The 21,875-nt window shown below is 34.3% G+C and overlaps 2 protein-coding genes across 3 annotated transcripts; one reads left to right on the top strand and one right to left on the bottom strand.

The window, feature by feature from the left end:
* Positions 1-8,636: 8,636 nt before the first annotated feature.
* LOC115975049 (rust resistance kinase Lr10-like) lies at positions 8,637-9,854 on the top strand. The gene has a single exon (XM_031095720.1). It carries the CDS (start codon positions 8,716-8,718, stop codon positions 9,730-9,732), a length of 1,017 nt encoding a protein of 338 aa, XP_030951580.1. The 5' UTR covers positions 8,637-8,715; the 3' UTR covers positions 9,733-9,854.
* Positions 9,855-12,179: 2,325 nt separating this feature from the next.
* LOC115977124 (serine/threonine-protein phosphatase PP2A-2 catalytic subunit) lies at positions 12,180-21,641 on the bottom strand. 2 transcript variants are annotated; one of them, XM_031098800.1, is made up of 12 exons: positions 21,482-21,641; positions 21,272-21,371; positions 19,282-19,338; positions 17,840-17,923; positions 16,186-16,257; positions 15,355-15,426; positions 14,998-15,038; positions 14,240-14,306; positions 13,185-13,376; positions 13,010-13,099; positions 12,826-12,933; positions 12,180-12,655 (listed from the first exon to the last, which is right to left on the bottom strand). In XM_031098800.1, exons 2-12 carry the CDS (start codon positions 21,356-21,358, stop codon positions 12,590-12,592), a joined length of 936 nt encoding a protein of 311 aa, XP_030954660.1. In that variant the 5' UTR covers positions 21,359-21,371; positions 21,482-21,641; the 3' UTR covers positions 12,180-12,589. The 2 variants fall into 2 exon arrangements, with proteins under 2 accessions (XP_030954660.1, XP_030954668.1); XM_031098808.1 differs by having other exon boundaries at positions 21,272-21,368.
* Positions 21,642-21,875: the final 234 nt, after the last annotated feature.

The raw sequence follows: 21,875 nt of genomic DNA, 5'->3' as shown, positions 1-21,875 counted from the left end.
TGTCATTTGGATCTACTTTATTTGTTTTCTAACTCATTAAAACTCAGTTTTCCAACACACTCTCTACAAATTCATTGTATTGGGTTCTTTGGGCCTAAGTTCATACATCATTTGGGCTTAGGAGTCAAATTGTGACCTTACACTACCAATAACAAATTGTTGCATAAGATTTGTTTTTAAAATGTTGTAGATGTAGTAGGACTCCAAAAATAATTATGTCCCCTCAAACATAATTTTTAGGCACAATTGCACTTTTAGTCCCTACATTTTGACGTTTTTCCATTCTAATCCCTACATTTTAATTTTTCCACTTTTAGTCCCTAAAACCAATTTACGCTTTCCGTTTTAGTCCTTTCTGTCAGTCAACCAACGGAAATAGCTGAGGTGGCAAACTGATACTAACGTGGTCAATTAAAAAATAATAAAAAAATTTAATTAGCATTTAGAAAATGCCACGTCAGCTTTTTAATATAACAAAATTTATTAATGAATTTTAACAAAATTAAAAAACAAAAAAAAAAAATTAAAAATAGTAAAACCCATCAATTCATATCTAATTCATTTTGAATAAGAACACACAAGAACACAATCACAAATTTAAACAACACAAACCCAGAACCAAACACAAAAAACACAAACACAAATTTAAACATTAACACAAGATCATAAACACAAACACAAAGAACACAATAACAAACATAAACCAATTAAAAAGAGTAATTAAAATTTTTTCTTTTTTTTCTTTTCATTATTTTCGGAAGAACAAAGTAACATGTTCTTCATGTTCTTCGGAGTTGCCCAGAAAATTAAAATAATCAAAATCCCTTTCCTCCACCGAATCCTCCAACAAATCAAACCCACAAACCCAGAAAAATAATAAAATCCACATGAAAAAAAACAAACCCAGATAAAATCGATAAATTAAACATGAACACATTATATATTTGAACAAGAACACAAACCCAGCAAATTTAAAACCAAAAAAATTAAATTCAAACCCAGTAAAATGAAATCTGAGCCTCCAAATCTCACATCCCAGCAAACCCAAGCAACCACCAACAAATTGGCAAAACCCAACCCACCACCACTCCACTAACCACCCACACCACCAACAGATCTGAACAAAACCACCCAGCGACAACTTTCTCATCAATACATCGATACCTGGGCTTCAAAGTTGTGCAAACCACATTAGAGCCAAACCCACTAGTCACTAGATTCAATCAATCGATCAGTAAATCTGACCTCTATCTCCTCTATCATCCTTCGCCCCCCCCCCTCTCTCTCTCTCTGAAACCAAAGCCCGAAGAGCAACGAAGACCAAGATTGTCCGTCGATTTGTATGTGGGACATGTTTGTTAATCTGGATTTGCTGTGTTTGTGGCTGTTTGGTGGTGGTGGTGGTGGTGGGTAATAGGCAGTGGTGGAGGCGAGTTAGCGACGATAATGGATTGGCTGGGTTTTGCTTGTGATTGCTGGGTGGGTTTGAATCGGTGGTTTTGGGTTTAAATCGGCCAGCTGCTTTAAGTTTCAGTGGTTGCTGGGTTGGTTTCTTTAAGTTTCAGTGGTTGTTATTGGGGGTTTGTTTGAGTTTCGGTTGCTGGGGTTTTGTTCGCGGTGGTGGTGGATGATTTTGTTCGAGGAGTTTTGGGTGCTGCTCAACTTTAATTTTGGGTTGAGTTTTGGAATTGAATCAGAGGTTGAATACATTCACCACTGCTGCCTTACAAGTTGCCAATCTCACCGCCGTCGACCTTACATGCCGCCAACTCGCAACTGGTCTCGCTCCTCACCGATCTGAGTTTCTAGGTTGATTTCATGGGTTTATGGTGTGGTTCTTTGGTTGATTTTGGATTGTGGGTTGTGGATGGCGTTGTGATGGTGTTGATGGTGAGTTTTAGGTGGTGATCTTGTTTTATGGGTCTTAGGAGTTTATGTTTTTTTTTTTTAATTGTGTTCTTTGTGATCTTGTGTTAATGTTTGTGTTTTGTTAATGTTTGTGTTTTGTGTTTTGTTCTGGGTTTGTTCTTCATGTTCTTGTGTTGATGTTTAAATTTGTGATTGTGTTCTTGTTTAAAATGTATTTTATTGTTTTTAATTTTGTTTTTTGTTTTTTAATTTTGTTAAAATTCATTAATAAATTTTGTTATATTAAAAAGCTGACATGGCATTTTCTAAATGCTAATTAAATTTTTTTATTATTTTTTAATTGACCACGTTAGTATCAGTTTGCCACCTCAGCTATTTCCGTTGGTTGACTGACGGAAAGGACTAAAACGGAAAGCGTAAATTGGTTTTAGGGACTAAAAGTGGAAAAATTAAAATGTAGGGACTAAAATGGAAAAACGTCAAAATGTAGGGACTAAAAGTGCAATTGTGCCTAATTTTTAACCCCTTAAACCCCAAAAAGAAAAAAAAAAACAAAAACAAAAAACAAAAACAAAAACAAATACAAGAACAAAAAAAAATAATAATAATCATCATTCAAATTTGTAACTCTTTCAATTATTATATAAAAATAATCCCTAATTTCATTTTTTATTGAAAAAAAGACACAAGAAAAATATTGTAGTCATGAATTCCCCTTGGCAATGCTGACAGTTATACTCTTTTTGGCTTTGCAGTCACAATATTGACCTCAAATTTCTCACATGTATAAATTTTTTCATGCAAGTTGATCTACACATAAGAACTCCTCAAATATCAATTGGACCATTCAGCCCAAGCAGAAAACTTTTCTGTTTTGTGATTTTCTTTGGCTAAAATGTAAAACCTACCATCTAAGTTTCACCAAAATTCATTTCAATCTTCTAATTTTGTGTTTGTTTATTTCAGTCTTCTAAATTTCAAGTTTATTCAATTAAGACATTTCTGTGAACTTTCGTTAACTTTTTTTTTTTTTTAATTCTGTAAATATTTTTCAACCCTAAATTGTTTTTTTTTTAATTTTGAAGAAAAAAATTTTAAATTTTGGACAATTAACCGCAACATTTAACAAAGGAAATACCTTAATTGAATAAACTTGAAATTTAGAAAACTTAAATTAACAAAAGAAAAGTTAAAAGACTTAAATAAATTATGGATTTTAGCATTTTATTTTATGCTCAAAATGTAAAATTTCATTACTCACAATCTTGTCATGGGCTACTTTTTATAACTCGGATGGGCCGATTTTGTAAGTGGATGGCTTTTAGCACAAAAAAGGAATAGTGATTGAGCCATCAAGCTCCCTTTCTTCTTGATTTATTTATAATAAAAATTAAAAAATGGCAATCACTCAGTAGTAGCAGCATCAATATCAATATATATATATATATATATATAAAAGTAGAGACCTCATGAGTAGAGTATGAGATTCTGTCAAGAGATTGTCTTTCTACAATTTCCATACATAGCTGTCACAAGAGATTCTCTCCAAGACATTGATCATTAATTTAGCATGTTAGATCCTTTCATTATTGGGTCAGGCTTAGGTCTAGTGTCTAGTAGTATTGGACCCGTTAAGATGATGACATGTGTCCACTTTTAGACACGTGACACCATCTGACCGGGTCCAGTGCACTGGATGCATTGGACCTAAACCAAGTCCATATCCTTTTTTTTTTCTTTTTTTCGTACATATTTGTGAAGGTTTTTCTCATCAATTGTCTTTCCACCTTCTCTCAACTCTTCATCTCCCCACCATCAAACCCAATTGGCTAACATTCAATTGCCACCATATTGGAATTAAAACCCAATTGCTCACATTCAATGCTTCTCAATGTTTTTGACTTCTCAAGTTAATTTAGTTCACTATTACTACTATCTTCTCCACTTTATTCTCTTCTTAACCTTTAGTTGTTGTTGCCTTGGAATTTTCTGAACTAAGCTTGAGACAGTCCAGAAAGACACATGAACGAAATGGTCTACACATCACCATCAACTTTTGTCTATTGGAAAAATTCCTCTTTATGTAGTCCATCTCATATGTCATATTTAAGAATCAACTCTTGGTAGTGATTAGGAAAGCAGTGAATTTTTTTGTTTTCTTAATTTAGCTAATGATTTGGTAAGATTCATCTTTTTAATTAATTCATTGTATATGTAGCAATCGGTTATGAAGAGTGTTTAGAGATATTGCTTTTTTAATTTTTGTTTTTGTTAATTTAATTGTGGGAATACAATGCTTTTGTTGGTCTTCGATTTATAAAATTCAAGTTTTTTTTTTTTTTTGATAACTATAAACTTGAAGTTGGTAAATAATTAATGAAAACCTTCTTCCTTTTCAATACGTTTATCATTATTCACAATGTATTAACATGAATATTGATAGTATTTGAATATCAAATTGAGTTAGCTAACTTAGTGTATAAGGTTTGACCCAGTAGAAGTTTCACTCTTGAAAAAAAAAAAAAACACCAAAATTTTTGAAATCAAATCGGTGATGATTATATTGATAATTATGGTTTCAATTAAACTTCAGTAATTAAATTGGATTTGATTTTATTAGGGTTTTATTTTCTTCAGATTTTTTAGATTTGCCGTGCTTTTGTAGTTGCCATAGGTGAATAATGTAAAAGTAGATCCAATTGTTGTGCAAATTGATAGGCTTGATTTGGTTCAACAGGAGAACTCTGATTTGGATGCATATGAGACTCTGGTCAGGTATTGATTATATTGTTAGTAATCTTAATTTAGGTTTCACACAAAAACACTTTCTATATGTATTAGTACAATATATCATGGTTACATTTTTTTTATATATAGAGCTTGTCTGTAATTATACATGGCGTTGTTGTATATTCAAGCATCCAACACTTTGGGATTTGTTGTGGACAAGTTATTCTATGAATATCAATTTGCTTCCACTTTGCATACATGATGTTTTGATTAAAAAGTATTAAAGATTTTTCTTTATTTGTAAATTTTAATCAAGGAAAATTAACAATCTGGAGGCTCTATATGGTATATGCCGGATTTTCCTAAAATCTATGTCAAGAAATGTGTTGTTGCTTTAGATTGAGAAGGAAGGTGCGGGATTTTCTCCCTTAGACTTTTATTTTAGTGAAATCCTTTTTTCCCTTCATTGTTTTGTATTGTATTTAAACCGTATTTTTCTCTTGAAAAGTTGCGACTTCAATACATCTCATTTCTTTTATTTCAAAGGCTTCATCGAAATCTTGGTAAGAAAGGAAAAAGAAGAGGCTAAATAGAAATCTATCAAAGTGTTTGGAGGTGGTAAGCAATATGTGAAAGGCTACGGAAAAGAATAGAAGTTTTGTAGCAGAATAGTTTCATAAACACTCCGTGGTAATGCTGGTAAGTGATATAAAACTAAAAGTTCAACATGTACTAAACTTTTCTTTTCTTTATCCCTATGTCTCTCTCACTAGAACCTACGTAGACTCAAAACCCAGAAGACCAGAACCCATTTCCTCCTCAACCCCATGTCAAACTCAACCTCTCGCTCGCCAGAATGGAAAATTATACTGATGCAACATGTTATTGATTAGTGAATGATATGATTTGATAAAATGGTATTACTTAATGTTATTACTTTTAACATATATTCAACATTCTACTTAATCTTCTCATATAGTAACTTACAACAACATCCGCGCATCACGTGGGGCCCTTGACTAGTTAATATTTAATTTGAGCTACTATTTGGTGACATTCCTATGGTTGACAAATAAAGAATTTGATCAACTTTTCTTACGCATGGTATGACCATACGAAGCTATTTGATTTATCATGCAGGGACGACAAGTTGTGTTTTCATTGATGTTCCAGTGACAAAGCAATAAAGATAAGGGAATAGAGATGACACTACTTGCAAAAGTCATTTTTAAGTTTGTATGGAAGAGAACCCCACAACTCCATGGAAGCTATTTGTGGACTGATGAGTCATGACTGATATTGGATATGAAGGTGCATGCATGAGATTCACACCAAACTTGTCCATATTGTCAGCACTTACCTTCCAATAAGGTCTTTTAAGTTTTACCTGTTGAACAATTTCTTGTTTTACTTTTATTGGTTAAAGAATAAAGGATACGGAAGAATTGATAAAATTGTCAATTTTAAAATTAAAAAAAAAAAAATGTAACTTTTTTCAAGAGTAAGAACGTAGATAGTGGATACTTATCTTCTAAAAATGAAATCAACATTTCTTAAAAGATGGATTGAGTGGGGAATTTAAATACGCACAAGTATCTATTTACTTGTGTGGTTTACAAACAAAGGTAAAAATATTAAAAAATATTTCAATATTTTCAAGAATTCAAAAACGTTATTCTATACCAAACTTCAAAAATATTTAAAATACAACTTTTTTAACCTTGAACTCATCTCATGAAAAGACTAAAAACCCACTAAACCAGTATAATATGTGCTAAGATGTTATTGATCTATGCGCTAAGAGCAATAACATTTGATGTGTTAAATAAACACCAAAAAAAACCATCTATATTAAATGTACCAAATGCCAAAAAAATAGCATTGTTCGACCATGCCCTTCTACCCCGTAGAAGTGTGCTTAACCACATACTACTTTCTTACTTAGTTTTTTATTATATTTTCTTTCTTCTCTTTCCACGTTAGTTCTTTTTCCCTAGACTTTCTCTTTCCTCTACTTCTGTCTTTCTCTCTTTCCTCTACTTGGTGGCGAGTGATTTGTTTTGTTATTTTTAATATGTTATAGTGATAATATAAAAAATAAGATGTAAGATGTATTATTAAATATTACTTAAAAAATAAATAAAGGTTCAATCGAAGTAAACAAAATAAAGGTTTCATCTTTTTGACTTCTCAGTGGAAACTACTTGCTACTTTCTTGTAGAAGACTCAGATACTTTTCAAGACCACAAAAATAAATTCGTATTATCTTCATCCACAGCTGTGGAAGTTTTCCAGTATCGATGGCGAGAGGATTGACGTTCACTGCAGGAGTACTCACGGCCCTTATTGCTGTTATACTAGTCCAAGAAACTTGCAGTGATGCTGCTGATGTAAATGATCATCACTGTCCCCCTTCTTCCTGTGGCAATATCCACAACATAAGCTATCCATTTCGATTGAAGAGCGATCCAGAAATCTGCGGGGACTCAAGGTATGAGCTGTCGTGTGAGAACAATCGAACTACTGTGTTATACTTATTTGCTGGAAAATACCATGTACAGGAAATCAATTACAATAACTACACAATCCGGGTCGTGGACTCAGGCATATGGAAGGATAATTACTTCTCCTTCCCAAGTTATTCTTTAAATAGCTATAATTTCAGTCATTATCGCTCTGCATATACCACGTATCTGCCGACGTGGAGAGGGATTAATACCAAACTATCAAGGAGTGTGGTTTTGATGAGCTGTGAAAAACCAGTGAATTCTCTATTCTATTTGGACGCTTCTACTTGCAATATTGACAGTGGAGAGGATTTCAAGAAGAGGTATAGATATGTTAAAAGTTGGTAGAACGAATGCAAGAGATGTGGAGGACTCGTGCAAAGTAGAGCAGATGTTCCTGACATCGTGGCCAGGAAATGATGACCCAATTAATACTTCCTGTACAGACGCCCACAATGAATTGTTATATGGTTTTGAGCTCTCATGGCTACAAGTTATTTTTAATGATTGCTACCTTGATGACGCGAACCATGTTCAGTGCGAAGGTAAATTTTCATGACACAAAAGTATTTGTAAATTATGTGAGAAATTTAGGTCATAGTACACTTGCCATTCTCTAATTAAATAGTATACTACCTTACATATATTGTTGATTTTCAATTTCCTTTTGTACGTTTCTTTCTTTCCGACATGCTAGGTATATTTATTGTAGTTTAACATTATAATGACTTGATTTTTAATTTTGAGGTTCCAAAAGTTGATGTTATTCTTTTCTTTGTCAAAACAGGAGGATTCCTTCGCGCGATCCTGTGGCTTTTCGAAGGTGAGGTTTCTATTTGTCTAAGCAGACAGATAATCTAGAAATGAGTTGTTGTGCCTAGTGATGACATGCATGTAGAGCAATAACCATGTACTTAATTGCCTACTTGGACAACTGGTTGATCTCATACCTTTTAATAAGAATAAAAAAGGAAAAGTTGTTAATGACTTCATGCTGATTTACTATGCCCTGGACTTTTCAAGTTATTTATGTCACTTATTTCACTGTTTAATTTTTGTTAGAATAAAAAAGAATAATTCGTCTTTCTTGTATATCTTGCAGTTGATTTGCCACTATTAGAGGCTATCATCATAGGTATGAACCTGTGTCTCTTTCTTTGATCTACTTTATTTTAATTCTTTTTATCAAGTCATTCATTAATGGTCCGTTTGGATTGAGGAAGAGTGAGGGGGATTAGAATAGAGTTGACCCAAAATTAGTCTATTTTTAGTCAACTCTACTATACTCCCCTTCACTCTCCCTCCTTACCCCCTTAATCCAAACAAGCCATAAGAATTTGAGTCTGAAATGAAAGTGACATTTACATAAAATATACAACACAAATTGTGCTTGATTATTATGATTCATGAATGCAGTTAGTTAACTACATTTTCAACCAAAAAATAGAAGTAAATGATGAGAGCATTTAACTGTAGGAACAAATTTGTTTTCTTATAATTATTTTTGTGATGTTCCGGCACAGGGCTACATTTTGCAGCAAAAAATTTGTTGGGGAGTCCATGTGTCATTGCGTTTTTTATATATAAGTGGCGTAGAAGACATTTATCAATGTGTGACGCAATTGAAAATTTTTTGCAAAGCCATAACAACCTCATGCCAATTAGGTACTCTTACTCACAAATTAAGAAGATGACTAAATGTTTCAAGGACAAATTGGGCGAAGGAGGTTATGGCTCTGTATATAAAGGAAAGCTTCAAAGTGGCCATCTGGTAGCTATAAAGATGTTAGGTAAGTCCAAAGGAAACGGTCAAGAGTTTATCAATAAAGTTGCCACAATTGGAAGGATTCACCACGAGAATGTGGTGCAACTTATTGGCTACTGTGTTGAGGGACTAAAGCGTGCCCTTATATACGAATTCATGCCTAATGGTTCTCTTGACAAATACATTTTTTCTCAAGAAGGAAATATCCCCTTGAGTATTGAGAAAACATACAATATTTCTCTTGGAGTTGCTCATGGAATTGAATATTTGCATCGAGGATGTGACATGCAAATTTTGCATTTTGATATCAAGCCCCATAACATTCTTCTTGATGAGAACTTCACCCCAAAAGTGTCAGATTTTGGACTTGCAAAACTTTATCCAATAGATGATAGCACAGTGTCTTTGACTGCTGCAAGGGGAACACTAGGATATATAGCTCCAGAGTTGTTCTATAAAAACATTGGAGGGGTCTCCTATAAAGCTGGTGTTTATAGTTTTGGCATGTTATTGCTAGAAACGGCAAGTAAAAGAAAGAACTTGAATGCATTTGCAGAACATTCAAGCCAAATTTACTTCCCAACTTGGGTCTATGGCCAATTTAATGAAGGAAATGACATAGAAATGGAAGATGCCACAGAGGAGGAAAAGAAAACTGTTAAGAAGATGATCATAGTTGCATTATGGTGTATACAAATGAAGCCTAGTGATCATCCTTCAATGAACAAAGTTATAGAAATGCTTGAAGGAGAAGTTGAATGCTTACAAATGCCTTCCAAGCCTTTCCTATTATCATCACCAAAGAGGCCAATAGGGGATGTTGAAGACAACTTAAATTCAACTAGCTCATCAATTCAATAAGGTGAATCAAGTCAATTAACTCAAAACTAGTTGATATTTCAATTTGTTGATTTACATGGGAAAGCTAACATTTCCACTAAATGAGAGCAATTAGTGATTTAGAAAGATAGTTCATATTTATGTGAAACAAATAATTGTTCCCTTGATTTATAATAGCTCGCTTTTAAGTCTTAACATACGTTGCTGCTGTTGTTGTTATTGTTGTTGTTTTTTTTTTTTTTAAACTTATAAATTATGTCTGCTCTTACTTAAAATTAACAAATTAAGGTTCAACTTGATAAAGTATGGAGCTGTACTACAATCTTCACTAGCCATGGGCATATTAAATTGCACCAACCTTCGACACTCAGAGATAATTCTTACTATTCACTAGGCCCAAGCCTACCTTCAAGGCCACTATAATCGAACTATCATTGTGCACTGTTATATGTCTCTCTAGCCTCATTATATATACTCCTCTGAAAAGTATCATTCAATTCAATATATAAAAAATTACATTCTCAATCAATAAATATATATATATATAAGCAGAGACATTATGTGGAAGTGCATGAGGTTCTGCCAAGTGGCATATTCTATGCAAAGATAATTGAAATATTCTCAAGTGCCGCATTAGAAATAAAAATAAATTAAATATTGATTTTTTGTTTCATTTGGTTCAATGTTTCAAGACTTTTCATCACTTATACATACACACAAAACTCTTTGCATTTTAATTCACAATTTTCACTTCTTGCACTTCTACCCCTTTATATATATACCTACACATAGCCTTTTATGTCATCCCATATCAAACACACATAGACCAAAAACGATGTCATATACCTTCAATTTTTCGACGACACCTACCTAGTTCTAACATTGTTGTTTCATCTAATCTTAACCCATAAGAGTTGGCTAAAACCAAGGAAGGGAAGCTTGCATTTTATATTGAGTGGCAACAAAAATTACGATTTTTATGTTAAGGTTGAACATTGTGGATTCGTGAATTTTGTAAATTATGTGATTAACTATGGCGGTTTGGAATGTACATTTTGTTTTAAAATTAAGGAAAATGAGAAAGACACATTCTATATCAAATTTTATTCTATAATAATATTCCTCCAAAGTTGATTTTTTTTTTATATATATTTCTCATTCCTTCAATTGAATAATCATAATGGATATGTGTGAAATAGCATTGGATATATAAACAGAATAAACCAAAATAAATAAACTTAAGGCCACACTCTTTTGTGTCACTACCTTACCACAACTCTGATGTGGTAGGTTGTGATAAGTGGAGAAAAAATAATAGGTTCATGTGAAAGCAACGAGTAACCAGTTACAATCTGTCATATAAGATAATTGTAAAAAAGGGTATCGTCTTAAAATTACTCTCGTAAATAAAAATGGGCTAAACCAGAAGGAGATAAAATATCACTTACCCAAAATTTTAGTTAAAAAAAAAAAGTATTTTTCAATAGTTGGTGCTTAAATTCCATGCTCTATATTTTCATGACTTGAATTTATAGAAAAGCTTAGACATAAAAAACTATAAGGAGCATTAAAATTCACAATTGCTGTCAAATCTTCACCAATGACATTTTTCGGTAACACCAAAATGAGTACCATTAAATTGAATTTTTGGTCAGTTGTTTACGACTCTCCAAAATGTGCCAAGTAGCATTGTCATCTATCAAGAACTAAGTAGTTCAATTGACACCTCATAATGTTTTCAACGAAAATGTTTAAAGTTCAAATCTCCTCTAACTCCACAAGTATGAGTGATTGTAGTGTGTAAGGGCAAGGGTCAGAATTCAGGTCTTCAATAGAGAGCTTCACACATATACACCTAAATTAGACTATAGTAAAATTTCTATATTGTATAACTGCTATCAACCAGAAAAATAAATAAAAATAAACAAAGGCGTTGTCACTCGAATCAATGCATCAAGACAACTCAATAAAAAAGTAGATTGGTGATGATAGATCTATTACTATGTGTGCGTACATATATAATTTAATGGTACGAATGGATACATAATAAATATGATATGCTCATATGCATATCCCTTCCCATAATTGCAGTAATTTCAGATTTTCTTCGGGGGTGTTGTTATATTAAGGCTGTGGAATAACGAGCTTATATTTTGCTTATATAGATCCCTTAAATTTCACAACATTTACCATGCGTCTATAGTCCGGCATTTTCAAAGTGCTTTGTTTGCTTTCGGCAGCTAACGAGCTAGAAATGGGAGAAGATTTTAGGGCAATTAAATTTCTGCATGTGGATACATTTTATATAGGTATCCATGATAGGTAAAATCTCAAATTGCATCTGGTAAATATAGGAATAAAAAATGACAAAAACTAGAATAACAGAAAGCACCTATTTTTAGAAAGTTCAATTGAAAGTGCCAAAAATTAAAAAATAAAATAAAAAATAAAAGCGCCTACAAAAATAATAATAATAAAAATAAAAACTAATTCAGACTAACATCAAAAAATTATAAAAGCACCCATTATAAGAAAAGTTTACTCATCATTCCTCTACAGACCCCCAACCAAAAGCCACCATCCTACAGAAAAGAGGACAAAAAAAAAAGGGAAATCAGTGCTAAGAAATAAAAGATGCCACATCGTTTGCAGGAAATGGTACATAGGCTGCTACATTGTTGCCAGATCTGCTGCTTCCTCTCTGAGAACTGAAAGCATAAGTAATTGAAGTTCCCCCTGCCCAGTTTACATGCTTTTCACCACCCTACCACCACTATAGCAAAGTCATAAACTTTAAAATTTGAATAGAAGCCCTCAACACGTAAACCAGCTAGTAAGCACTAGCGGCTGCAAATTCAGCAACTAATTGACAGCTGCATCATAGGAAGTAATCGGGTGTTCTCCGGGTTACATCTGGCTCTCCCCTCCTTGGAGCAGGCTCAAACTGCACCCAACATAAAAGTTCTCTCAAGGTCTGTTATGTGTATATGTGCAACTGAATTTTAACATATGTATACTGTCACTTATGATATCATTTGCTATAATGGTGGTCCAAGGGCAGCAGAGTGTTTGTGTGTGGGTGTGGGTGTGTATGAATAAAGAGGGAGCAGCAACCTGAATGAATGTGTGGGCCTTGCAGTCATCAACTTCCAGGATGGATGCCATGTTCCCACAGCGATAACAATAATTTGGTGCACTGAAAATCGTCACCACTTTTTGTTCCTGTCACAGGGAATGAACGTTAGCTACAAAAACTGACCATCCCTAACAAAGCCTCAAAATAAGGCTAAGTACTTACGTGACCCCAGTTATATCCTTCCATAACCAGCTGATGAGCTCTAGCAATCAGCTTTAAGTTATTAGTATGGTTAAACTGCTCAGATATGTCCTGTAAAAAGTACAAGCAAACAGATCAACAAAGCTTGGCATTAAATGGAAAAGATGGATTTAAAGAAAAACAAAAAATAAATCACCTGGCCAAAGGTGTATCCAGCACCCCTGGGTGAGATACCCCAACCACAGCGATCATCTGGGTCAGACCATAAAAGATCACACATGGGCCCCTCATGAGGAACTTCTTGAACACGGTCAAAGTTACGAATGTTATCAAGGGTTTCAATGGAAGGGGACAATCCACCATGCAGACAAAATATTTCAGATTCAACCTTCAAAAGAGGGGGAAGAAAAGGTTAACATATGACCAAAGTAACATCATAACAAAGCAGTACCTACAAACAGTATCAATTATAATTTACTGCAATGTATATAATTAGTATTGATTTCTGAACAAAGATAATCAAAAACTGAAAGACAGATGTAAACTACAGGTCAATCAGATGCAGAAGCACAACATTACTATATAGTTCAGTATTATAAGAAGTAATAGGCTCAAACAAAAAATTTGTAGCCAAATTCTTAAGCATAAAACGAATCCACCAGAATTTCTGCAATCTATGCTCTTCAGAAGCAAGTTGATCATGTGATCCAATGCTCTTTTGCATGGCTACTTCAAAAGCAACAGTTTGTAATGATGCTTTAACACAGCATTACTAAAAGGGGAAGTGCACAAATAGCAACGCAATTAGACATGCAGGTGATCAACCAGTGTTATCATTTTGGTGACAATGCAATCGCAAGAAACCAGCTATCAATTTTTCAAAAAATTTCTAAGGTAATATTTTGCATGAATCCTTCCCAAAAGCAGTTATTCATCATCTGGATCAACACCCCATCATGGGTTTTTTTTAATTGGTAAGTTATGCACCCAATGTGTCTTGAACCCACAACCTCACCCCCACCTAGTACTTGCAAGGGGAGGAGGTGCCAGTTGAGCTAAAGCTCATTGGCCACATCATATCTATTTAAGATCAGCTACATATAATTGATCTAGGTTGTTCTCCCTTATGTACAAGATGATAGCTGGTAGTGGCAGTGTACACAACAAATTAGGATGAAAAAAGATGCAGGACATCATTACCCTACAACAAGCATTTAAAGCATCATAGAAATGACAATAAATAACACTAACCAATGCTGTCAGTGGAAAATAGTCAAACAAATCTGTAAAGATCTTCCACACATTGGCATTACCATACCTGAAAATAAACCAAAACCAAATTACCTTTACAGAATACCAGAAATGACATTAATGAACCAGAAATAAGAGGAGGGGGTGGGAGTATTATGTACATGTAAGAGACTAGCAGCCCATCTTAAAGGTCACATTTTCTTTTTTGGGATAAGTAACATTACATCTAATATAGTTTCCAAAACAAAATACTCTCCACAAACTAGTAGTAGTCAACAATACATGATGCATTTGTCAGTCATTTTCCACAGTTTCAAACATGTTGGCCCACATGTCAGTCATTTGACACAACTCAGATGCACCTGCAATGCATCGCATACACCTGAGAAGTACTAGAAATCCCACATTACATTGTTTAATGTGGCATCGATGGGTATGTAAGCATACAGTGCCATTTTTCTTGTATTAAATTTCAATTTGGCAGTGTCCCTGTAACATGGGTCATTTATAGCCCAAAAAAACCCTTCCAACTGGGCATTGTGGTAGCATCAATAAAGATATGCTTATCTAATTACAAATTAAATTAAAGCAAAATCACTAACACCAAAAGAAAAGAAAATCAATAAAAATAAAGAGGTTCTAAGGGAAGAGAATTTAGAGCTAGAGTTTTAAATTGAAGTCACATGTAAAGATATAATCAATTACAATAGTAGTTTAAAACTGAATTCCCAGCGAAACAAGGATGCTAAGAAACTCACTTCCGAAGGCACTCATCATAGAACCCATAAACTTGAGTAATCTGCAATGGGAAACATAAGACCATAATAAGCATAACATATCCATGCAAACGAATAATATATGGAATCCATGAAAGAGAAGAATCATGGAAGAGCAAAAATTGAACAACACCTTACAACCTATATCGCAAAACAGATGGAACATTGGAACCCAAAAATGAACCTCTTAATTATAGTAAAACAATAGCTCTATGACCAGCTCCTACTACTACAATGATATTTACAATTATATTATTATCAGAATAGAAAAGGAAAACATTACAGCATTGTTAAATAAGAATAAACAGTAAATCATGAGACCATAAATCAAAATTATACCTGACGGCTTTCATGATTTCCTCTCAGTATAGTAATCCGTTGAGAATAACGCACTTTCAAGGCCACCAGGAGCTGAACAAAGGAGTAAATCCATACAAAAGTAGTTAAAACAAACAAATGTCTTGAAGCAAGTTGAATAAACACTTTAAAAACATAAATCAAGTGCACGAAGGAACATCAATTGTAATAGTGTCATCAGTTGGAACCCACAACTAATCATCTTTTGATATGTTCTGTAGTACCAACTGGCACAAAAATATATAACTAATCTAGATTTTAATGTAGTTATCAAATGTGACCCCCATGTATTGCATAGAACTAGATGGTACATTCAACAAGCTCACAATACAAGTTATCATTAGTTGAAAACCCCCCAACTATGCAACCCAACAAACGACAGACAAAACAAGAAATAATTATCATTTCAATGACATGCAACCACAAATTCTCAGTAAAGGAGCAAATGACTCAAAATGGACCAATCTTGAGGTCTTCCTAGGAAGATCAGGTCTTGTACATGAATAAAATTACAACCATTAAGTGAACCAAATATCTAGTCCTCAACTTACATTCAACTCAAAGTTGAAGATTTTGAATGTTTCACATAGAATGGATTTACAGTGCCCACTTGTTTGGATGAAAGACAAAACAATAAATAAATAAAAACCTGGGTTTTACTGAAACATTCTCATCCAAAGAATCCGGGATGACTTATTTCTTGGTAAAAGATTAAAAATTATATTTCCTCAAAAAAGAAAAAAAATTAAGTAGACAAACCTTGAAAACAGAACTTACAAAGTTAAAATATAAAAGCTATTAACTCATACTTACAGTTACAGTTTCAACTGAATAGTAGCCACGGTCAACATAATCTCCCATGAACAAGTAATTTGTATCTGGGCACTATCAACAAAAATATGCAACCAGAAATTAATATTGAAGTTGTGATTGTTAAGTGATCAACACATCCAAGCAAAGACAAGGCAGGAACTAAAGTCATTACAAGAAGCAAAATCAGTTCATGTATCCCACTGGGGATAATTTAATTGAATCAATCGCAAAATTTAACGAAAACAGATTCAGATGAATTTGTCCCCTTTTACAGTCCCAATTAGAGACAAAAGTGGCTAGCAAATTTCCGTGTGAGAATAAAATAATCAGTGCCTTATTTGTGTAAAGTTAACCACTCATACAATATAAGCACTCACCAACTACAAACTTCTTATTAATACAATCTCATCCCACTTGTTTGCGACATCAGTACTTGCATAGCTAGAAACTTAATTGACAAAGGAGACATTGACATAGGCTAATGTTTTCTATGCTCAAGCTTTACTAAGTTTCTTTTAATGATGTTAACTTTCTCATTTTCTTTTACATGCTTTTTTGATAAGTAGTAAAAATCCATTAAAAGAAAGTGCGCAAAAGGAGCGCAACCCTAATACACAGGAAGTATATAAAGGAAATTCCAAAACAAAAATAAAAAGAAAAATTAACTTTAAATACAATAAGGATTAACAAAAACCGTATCAAGGAACTGTAGAAAGTCCACATTAGAAAAATAAAAAATAAAAAATAAAAAGTCTAAGTCTATTCATATAGTCTTCAAAAAATCAGAACTACACTTTCAACTTGTGCAACTCTTTCCCCTCAAATAATCAAGCATTTCATTGTCTCCAGAGGTACCACAATAAACATAAAGGAACAACTTTCCAAATCTCCTCATTGCTATTACTTGAAAAAGAAATCTCCCCATTTCTTCTTTTGCCAAACCGTCTCTTCAAACAAGATAACAATTCCAACACAAAATAAGACACCACCCAAGAAATCAAACAAGTAGAAAACCAAAGACCACATTTCTCGAGCCACCGCACAATGCAGGAAAGTATGAGCTACATTTTCTCCATGGCTCTAGCACATAAGGAACTGATCCATAATGATTAACCCTTGCTTCCTTACATTATCTGTAGTCAAGGTCATCCCAAATGGTACACACCACGAGAAAAAGCCACCCTTGATAGTACACAAAACATTCCAAATGCTCTGCCCAGGAAAAAAAAAAATCCCTCAAATGCATTGTAATAGCCCCACTTGGAAGCCTTAAGTTTCTGAAAGATCCATCCAATTTATCTACCTCCCCATGCCTGTCTTCGTAATGTAAATGTCATCCAATAATTGAGCCATAGATTCTGATTTCTTTTACATGCTATGATGTTGCATTTAAATTTTATCAATAAAATTATGATCAGCATCATAAGCCACGCTCTACACTTCTTGGTTTGCTTCTCCAAAATGCATGAAACCTCATTCACACTTCAATGGAAAAAAATTATAATACATAATTACAGCAATATATTAGAGAATTTCAATTCGGAAAGGAAGTTCAATCACAACTCCCATTAGTTCATAAATCTCAAGCTGTAACTAATCAGCCTTCAACAAAATAACATGAGAAAAATGTTGGAAGCCCTGTTCAGACAACTACCTTCCCTCCAATGCGAAAAAGCTCTGCAAGATCATGGAACTGCCCGTGAATATCGCCACATATTGTAACAGGACTTTTAACAGGCTGCAATGCAAAAGTACAAAAAAGATTAGTCAAAACTTGGCACTCTACTAAATCAATGTAAGCTTGTTTTTAAAATAGGTGAGATTTGGGTCCTAAGGGGGGAGAGAAGGGGAAATTCAATCAAGTAACCCCCACTTTATGAGAAATGGTCCCTACCAGATTGTGCTACCCTTGGGTTTAAAATCAACATAAGCTAAAAGAGGCAGAGCATGAATGCAAAACAGGAGCAAAAACCCACTGAAAAGATAATGTAAAACTCAAATCATGCAACGTAATATACAAGTTGATTCTTTTTTTGATAGGAGATATACAAGTTGATTCTACATCCAAAATATACCTCAGCAATGATAATGGCCCGTCCCAATTGGTTTAACCACCATAGTTTGCAACATAAGATAAAACACTGACCCAGTATAATATAGAAATTATATGTATGTCATAAGAAACAATTGAAATATTTTTTTTCTTGCTGATGCCATTTAGGATTTCTCTTTTGGGAAAACACCTCTTTCTTCCATATTTTGGACCGTAGCTCAAATTGTTGGTTAATCACCAGATGGCTTAGAAACCACCAGCTAAGTATGTTAAATAGATTTCATACAAGGAGGAAAAATACAGTAGGTAGGAATAGCAACAAACCTTACCTACAACCTAACTCATCAAACAGGTTTTACCTTTTTTCAGATGTTTAACTCACAAAACGTTCTGCAGAAGAAAATGTTGCTACTAATGCAATTTATCAATCAAAAGATTTTAATCATGCTGTGAAGAAGAACCTCAGAGTATAAGTTTCATTTATATTAAAGCTACAAATAGATTCTCCTATATAGAAAGGGGAAAAAATAACCCATAAAAAAATTCAGATATTAATCTCAGCCACCCAAGTTAAAACACCAAGAAATTATCGATATAGCAAAAACAGATTGCCCCAGGAAAGACAAGGGGAAACACTGAGAGAATGGTATCCCTAACTCCAAACATCATGACTAGAAAAAGGTAACTCCTAACTTATTAATTAGCCACAACGCACTCAAAGAAACTAATGGAAGCTGTTCAAATGATTTTATCAATCCTCACCAGCCTAAGTGCATCTCTGAATCTTAAATACCTCAACCTCAAAGATTCTTGTTACTTTAGATGGGGCGTACAGTCCAAACAAGTTTAAACATATGTTACGCCAGTCGCAAGATCAAGCCAATACATGAAAATCCTCATCAGCAGTGAACACATAAAAACACATGTATTAGTGTGTGAGTATGCATGTGTGTGTGTGTGTGTGTGTGTGTGTGAGAGAGAGAGAGAGAGAGAGGGAGAGATAAATATGACATTAGCACAAAAGAATAGATAAAAAGACACACCTGGACATTGCTTTCTTCCATTAATATCTCCTTAGCCTTATCACACAGCACCCTTACCTACACCAATATAACATCCATTATTGATTAATTGATTTTGATCATCAAAGGAAAGAAAAACATTCACTCAAAGAAAATTCCAGACATCACAATTGTAAGGCAGTCGCAAACCCAGAAAACAAAAGGAGAATAAATTAGCAAAGTTATATAGACAAATGTTGCAAACATCAGACTGAAGCACTGGAATTGAAGATGCAAGCTTAAAATTTTGTAAAATAATAACATTAATAAGAGAAACAAAAACCCAACTTTTTTTTGCTTGGTAAGTTACACACACGCAGTGGGTCTTGACTTCACAATCTCATCCCCCACCTAACACTTACAAGGGGAGGAGGTGCCAGTTGAGCTAGAGCTCATTGGCTGAAACAACCACCCATCTAACTAAAGCTGAAACACTAATTGCAACCTAAAATGGTTCCTTCCTTCAAATGTGACTTTTTCTTTATAATTCAATGGTTGGGGAAGGGGGGATTTTAACCCTAGACATGTTTGTTGGAAACATCAGGAGGTGTTAGTTGAGCTACAAGGCTCATGACTTATAATAAATTAAGAGTCACATTAATTGTTGATTAATTTCAGCTTTTTTTTGTTTTTCTAAGTCGAAAATTAAAATAGGGGTGGGGGGATTCGAACCCTGTACTTGAACCTTGGACGTCTTTATTAGAAACAACAAGAGGTGTCAGCTGAGCTACAACCTCTAGGCAAAATATCACAGAACTTGCAGCTAACCATAATGTTTCCTCACCCAAAATATCACAGAACTTAACTTCAAGCAATGCTTAAAATGTGACCAAGACCATTTAATTTAGAGAACAGTCCAGAAACTAAAGAGATAACTGTCTGTACTTTCTTCAATCTCTACATCTTTTCTGATGTTATCAAAAAAGTTAGATCTTGTGGAGTTAGGATATGCACAGAAAGTGATATTTACATAAGCAAAAACTGAACAAGATAGATAGCATTGATAGCGATCAGATAAAAGTTATGGCAGTGGACTACCATGAACTGAAGCCTACATTCTGAATGTTCTTTACCCAAAAAAGCATTTTTTTTCAAGTAACTTCCAAGGTATTCAAATGCCAAAGAAAATCAACTTGGTAAATGCAGTGCTTTAACCTCCGACTCTTTTTCTATGTACACAATATAACCCACATCAAATGGAACTAAATTTCTTATCAAAAGGATAATATAGATTATAGACCCAACTTTAGACAACATAAGCCTAGACTTCATTATCATAATGATAGTAAATGGTGCACACAGATCTCTTCAAAAAGCTAATTTGCAATAAATCAATACAGAAACGAGGGGCGTAAACCACCAATTGAAGTGAAGTCAGAAAGAAGCTTGTCCTCCCACTTCTCTCCTCTAGAATAAATAGTAAATACCACCCCCACCATTCATTAAAGGATGAAATTGAACTATCTCTTAGTATTATTAGCTTCCAAATCCCTTGCACTCCTCTCTCACCCACATTGAGCCAAGTAAAGACCAACATTGTGATAAGCCAAATATATGCAGTATATTAAAAGAAACTACTTTTCATATCCTTTCTCATCCTCAATTTTCATACCAAATAAGAAAACCAACCCCATCAAGTTCAATTCAAATGCGGTGCCCAACCATAACTCCAACGGATCTGATTCAATTACCCATAAAACCACAAGATTTCCCAAAATCCAACCACGAAATCGACCCCCAACAATTTTTAAAAAACCCTAATTCAGCTAATCTCACAGATCACGAACCACACCAGCGATATCACCCATGCAATCCTACAAATTTTCAAAACTCCTCGATCTAACTCGAAGCAAACCCTAACGAATCAAACCCGATCCGCCATTTCTCGAGCAACGAAACACAAACCAATCGAACCAAAAAAAAATTCAAAAAAATCAGGATAATGAATAATAAGATGAAGAAGAAGAAGAACCTCTTGTTCGGACAAGGGCTTGCACTGCATGAGCTGCGAAATCTGCTCGTCAAGGCCTCCATGCGTGTTCGAAGGGACCGATTCCATAGCTTTCGTTCTTCTTCAAAAAAAAAAAAAACGCACCGTTTCACAGATCAAAAATCCCTCCGAATCAAAACCCTAGAAATTCCCCCACCCCCCCAAAAAAAAAACAAACAAACCCTAGATTACCCGAGGCCTTCACCTCCTCCTCCTCCTTCTTCTTCCTTCTTCTTCTTCTTCAAGAAATTTCTGGAGAGAGAAAACGACGCCCTAGAGAGAGAGAGAGAGGCACTGCTTTTTTTTTGTGTCTTTCGGAGCGCTTCGTTTGGCTCTCTTTCTTTTTGGAAATTTTTGGTTTTTGGAGTTTGGGGGATTTTAAATTTTTTTTTTATCGTTGAAATATCGAACTCGCGGAATTGGCGCGTGGATATTTGGGCGAATAAGGAGAGAGGTCGGTGCTTTTGTGGCGGGTTTTGATTGGGTAGGAGGTTTGGGCGGTCAGTAATGGCGCGTGGGTAGGGAAATGAAAAAGGTTGTCTGTTTGTCTTGGGTTTTTAAGATTTTGTGGATGTGAATGAATGGT

Source organism: Quercus lobata, chromosome 1, assembly GCF_001633185.2.
Source record: "Quercus lobata isolate SW786 chromosome 1, ValleyOak3.0 Primary Assembly, whole genome shotgun sequence".
In the NCBI taxonomy this organism is placed as follows: domain Eukaryota; kingdom Viridiplantae; phylum Streptophyta; class Magnoliopsida; order Fagales; family Fagaceae; genus Quercus; species Quercus lobata.
The sequence above is the reverse complement of the archived record's forward strand: the minus strand, read 5'-3'. Positions and strand labels throughout refer to the sequence as shown.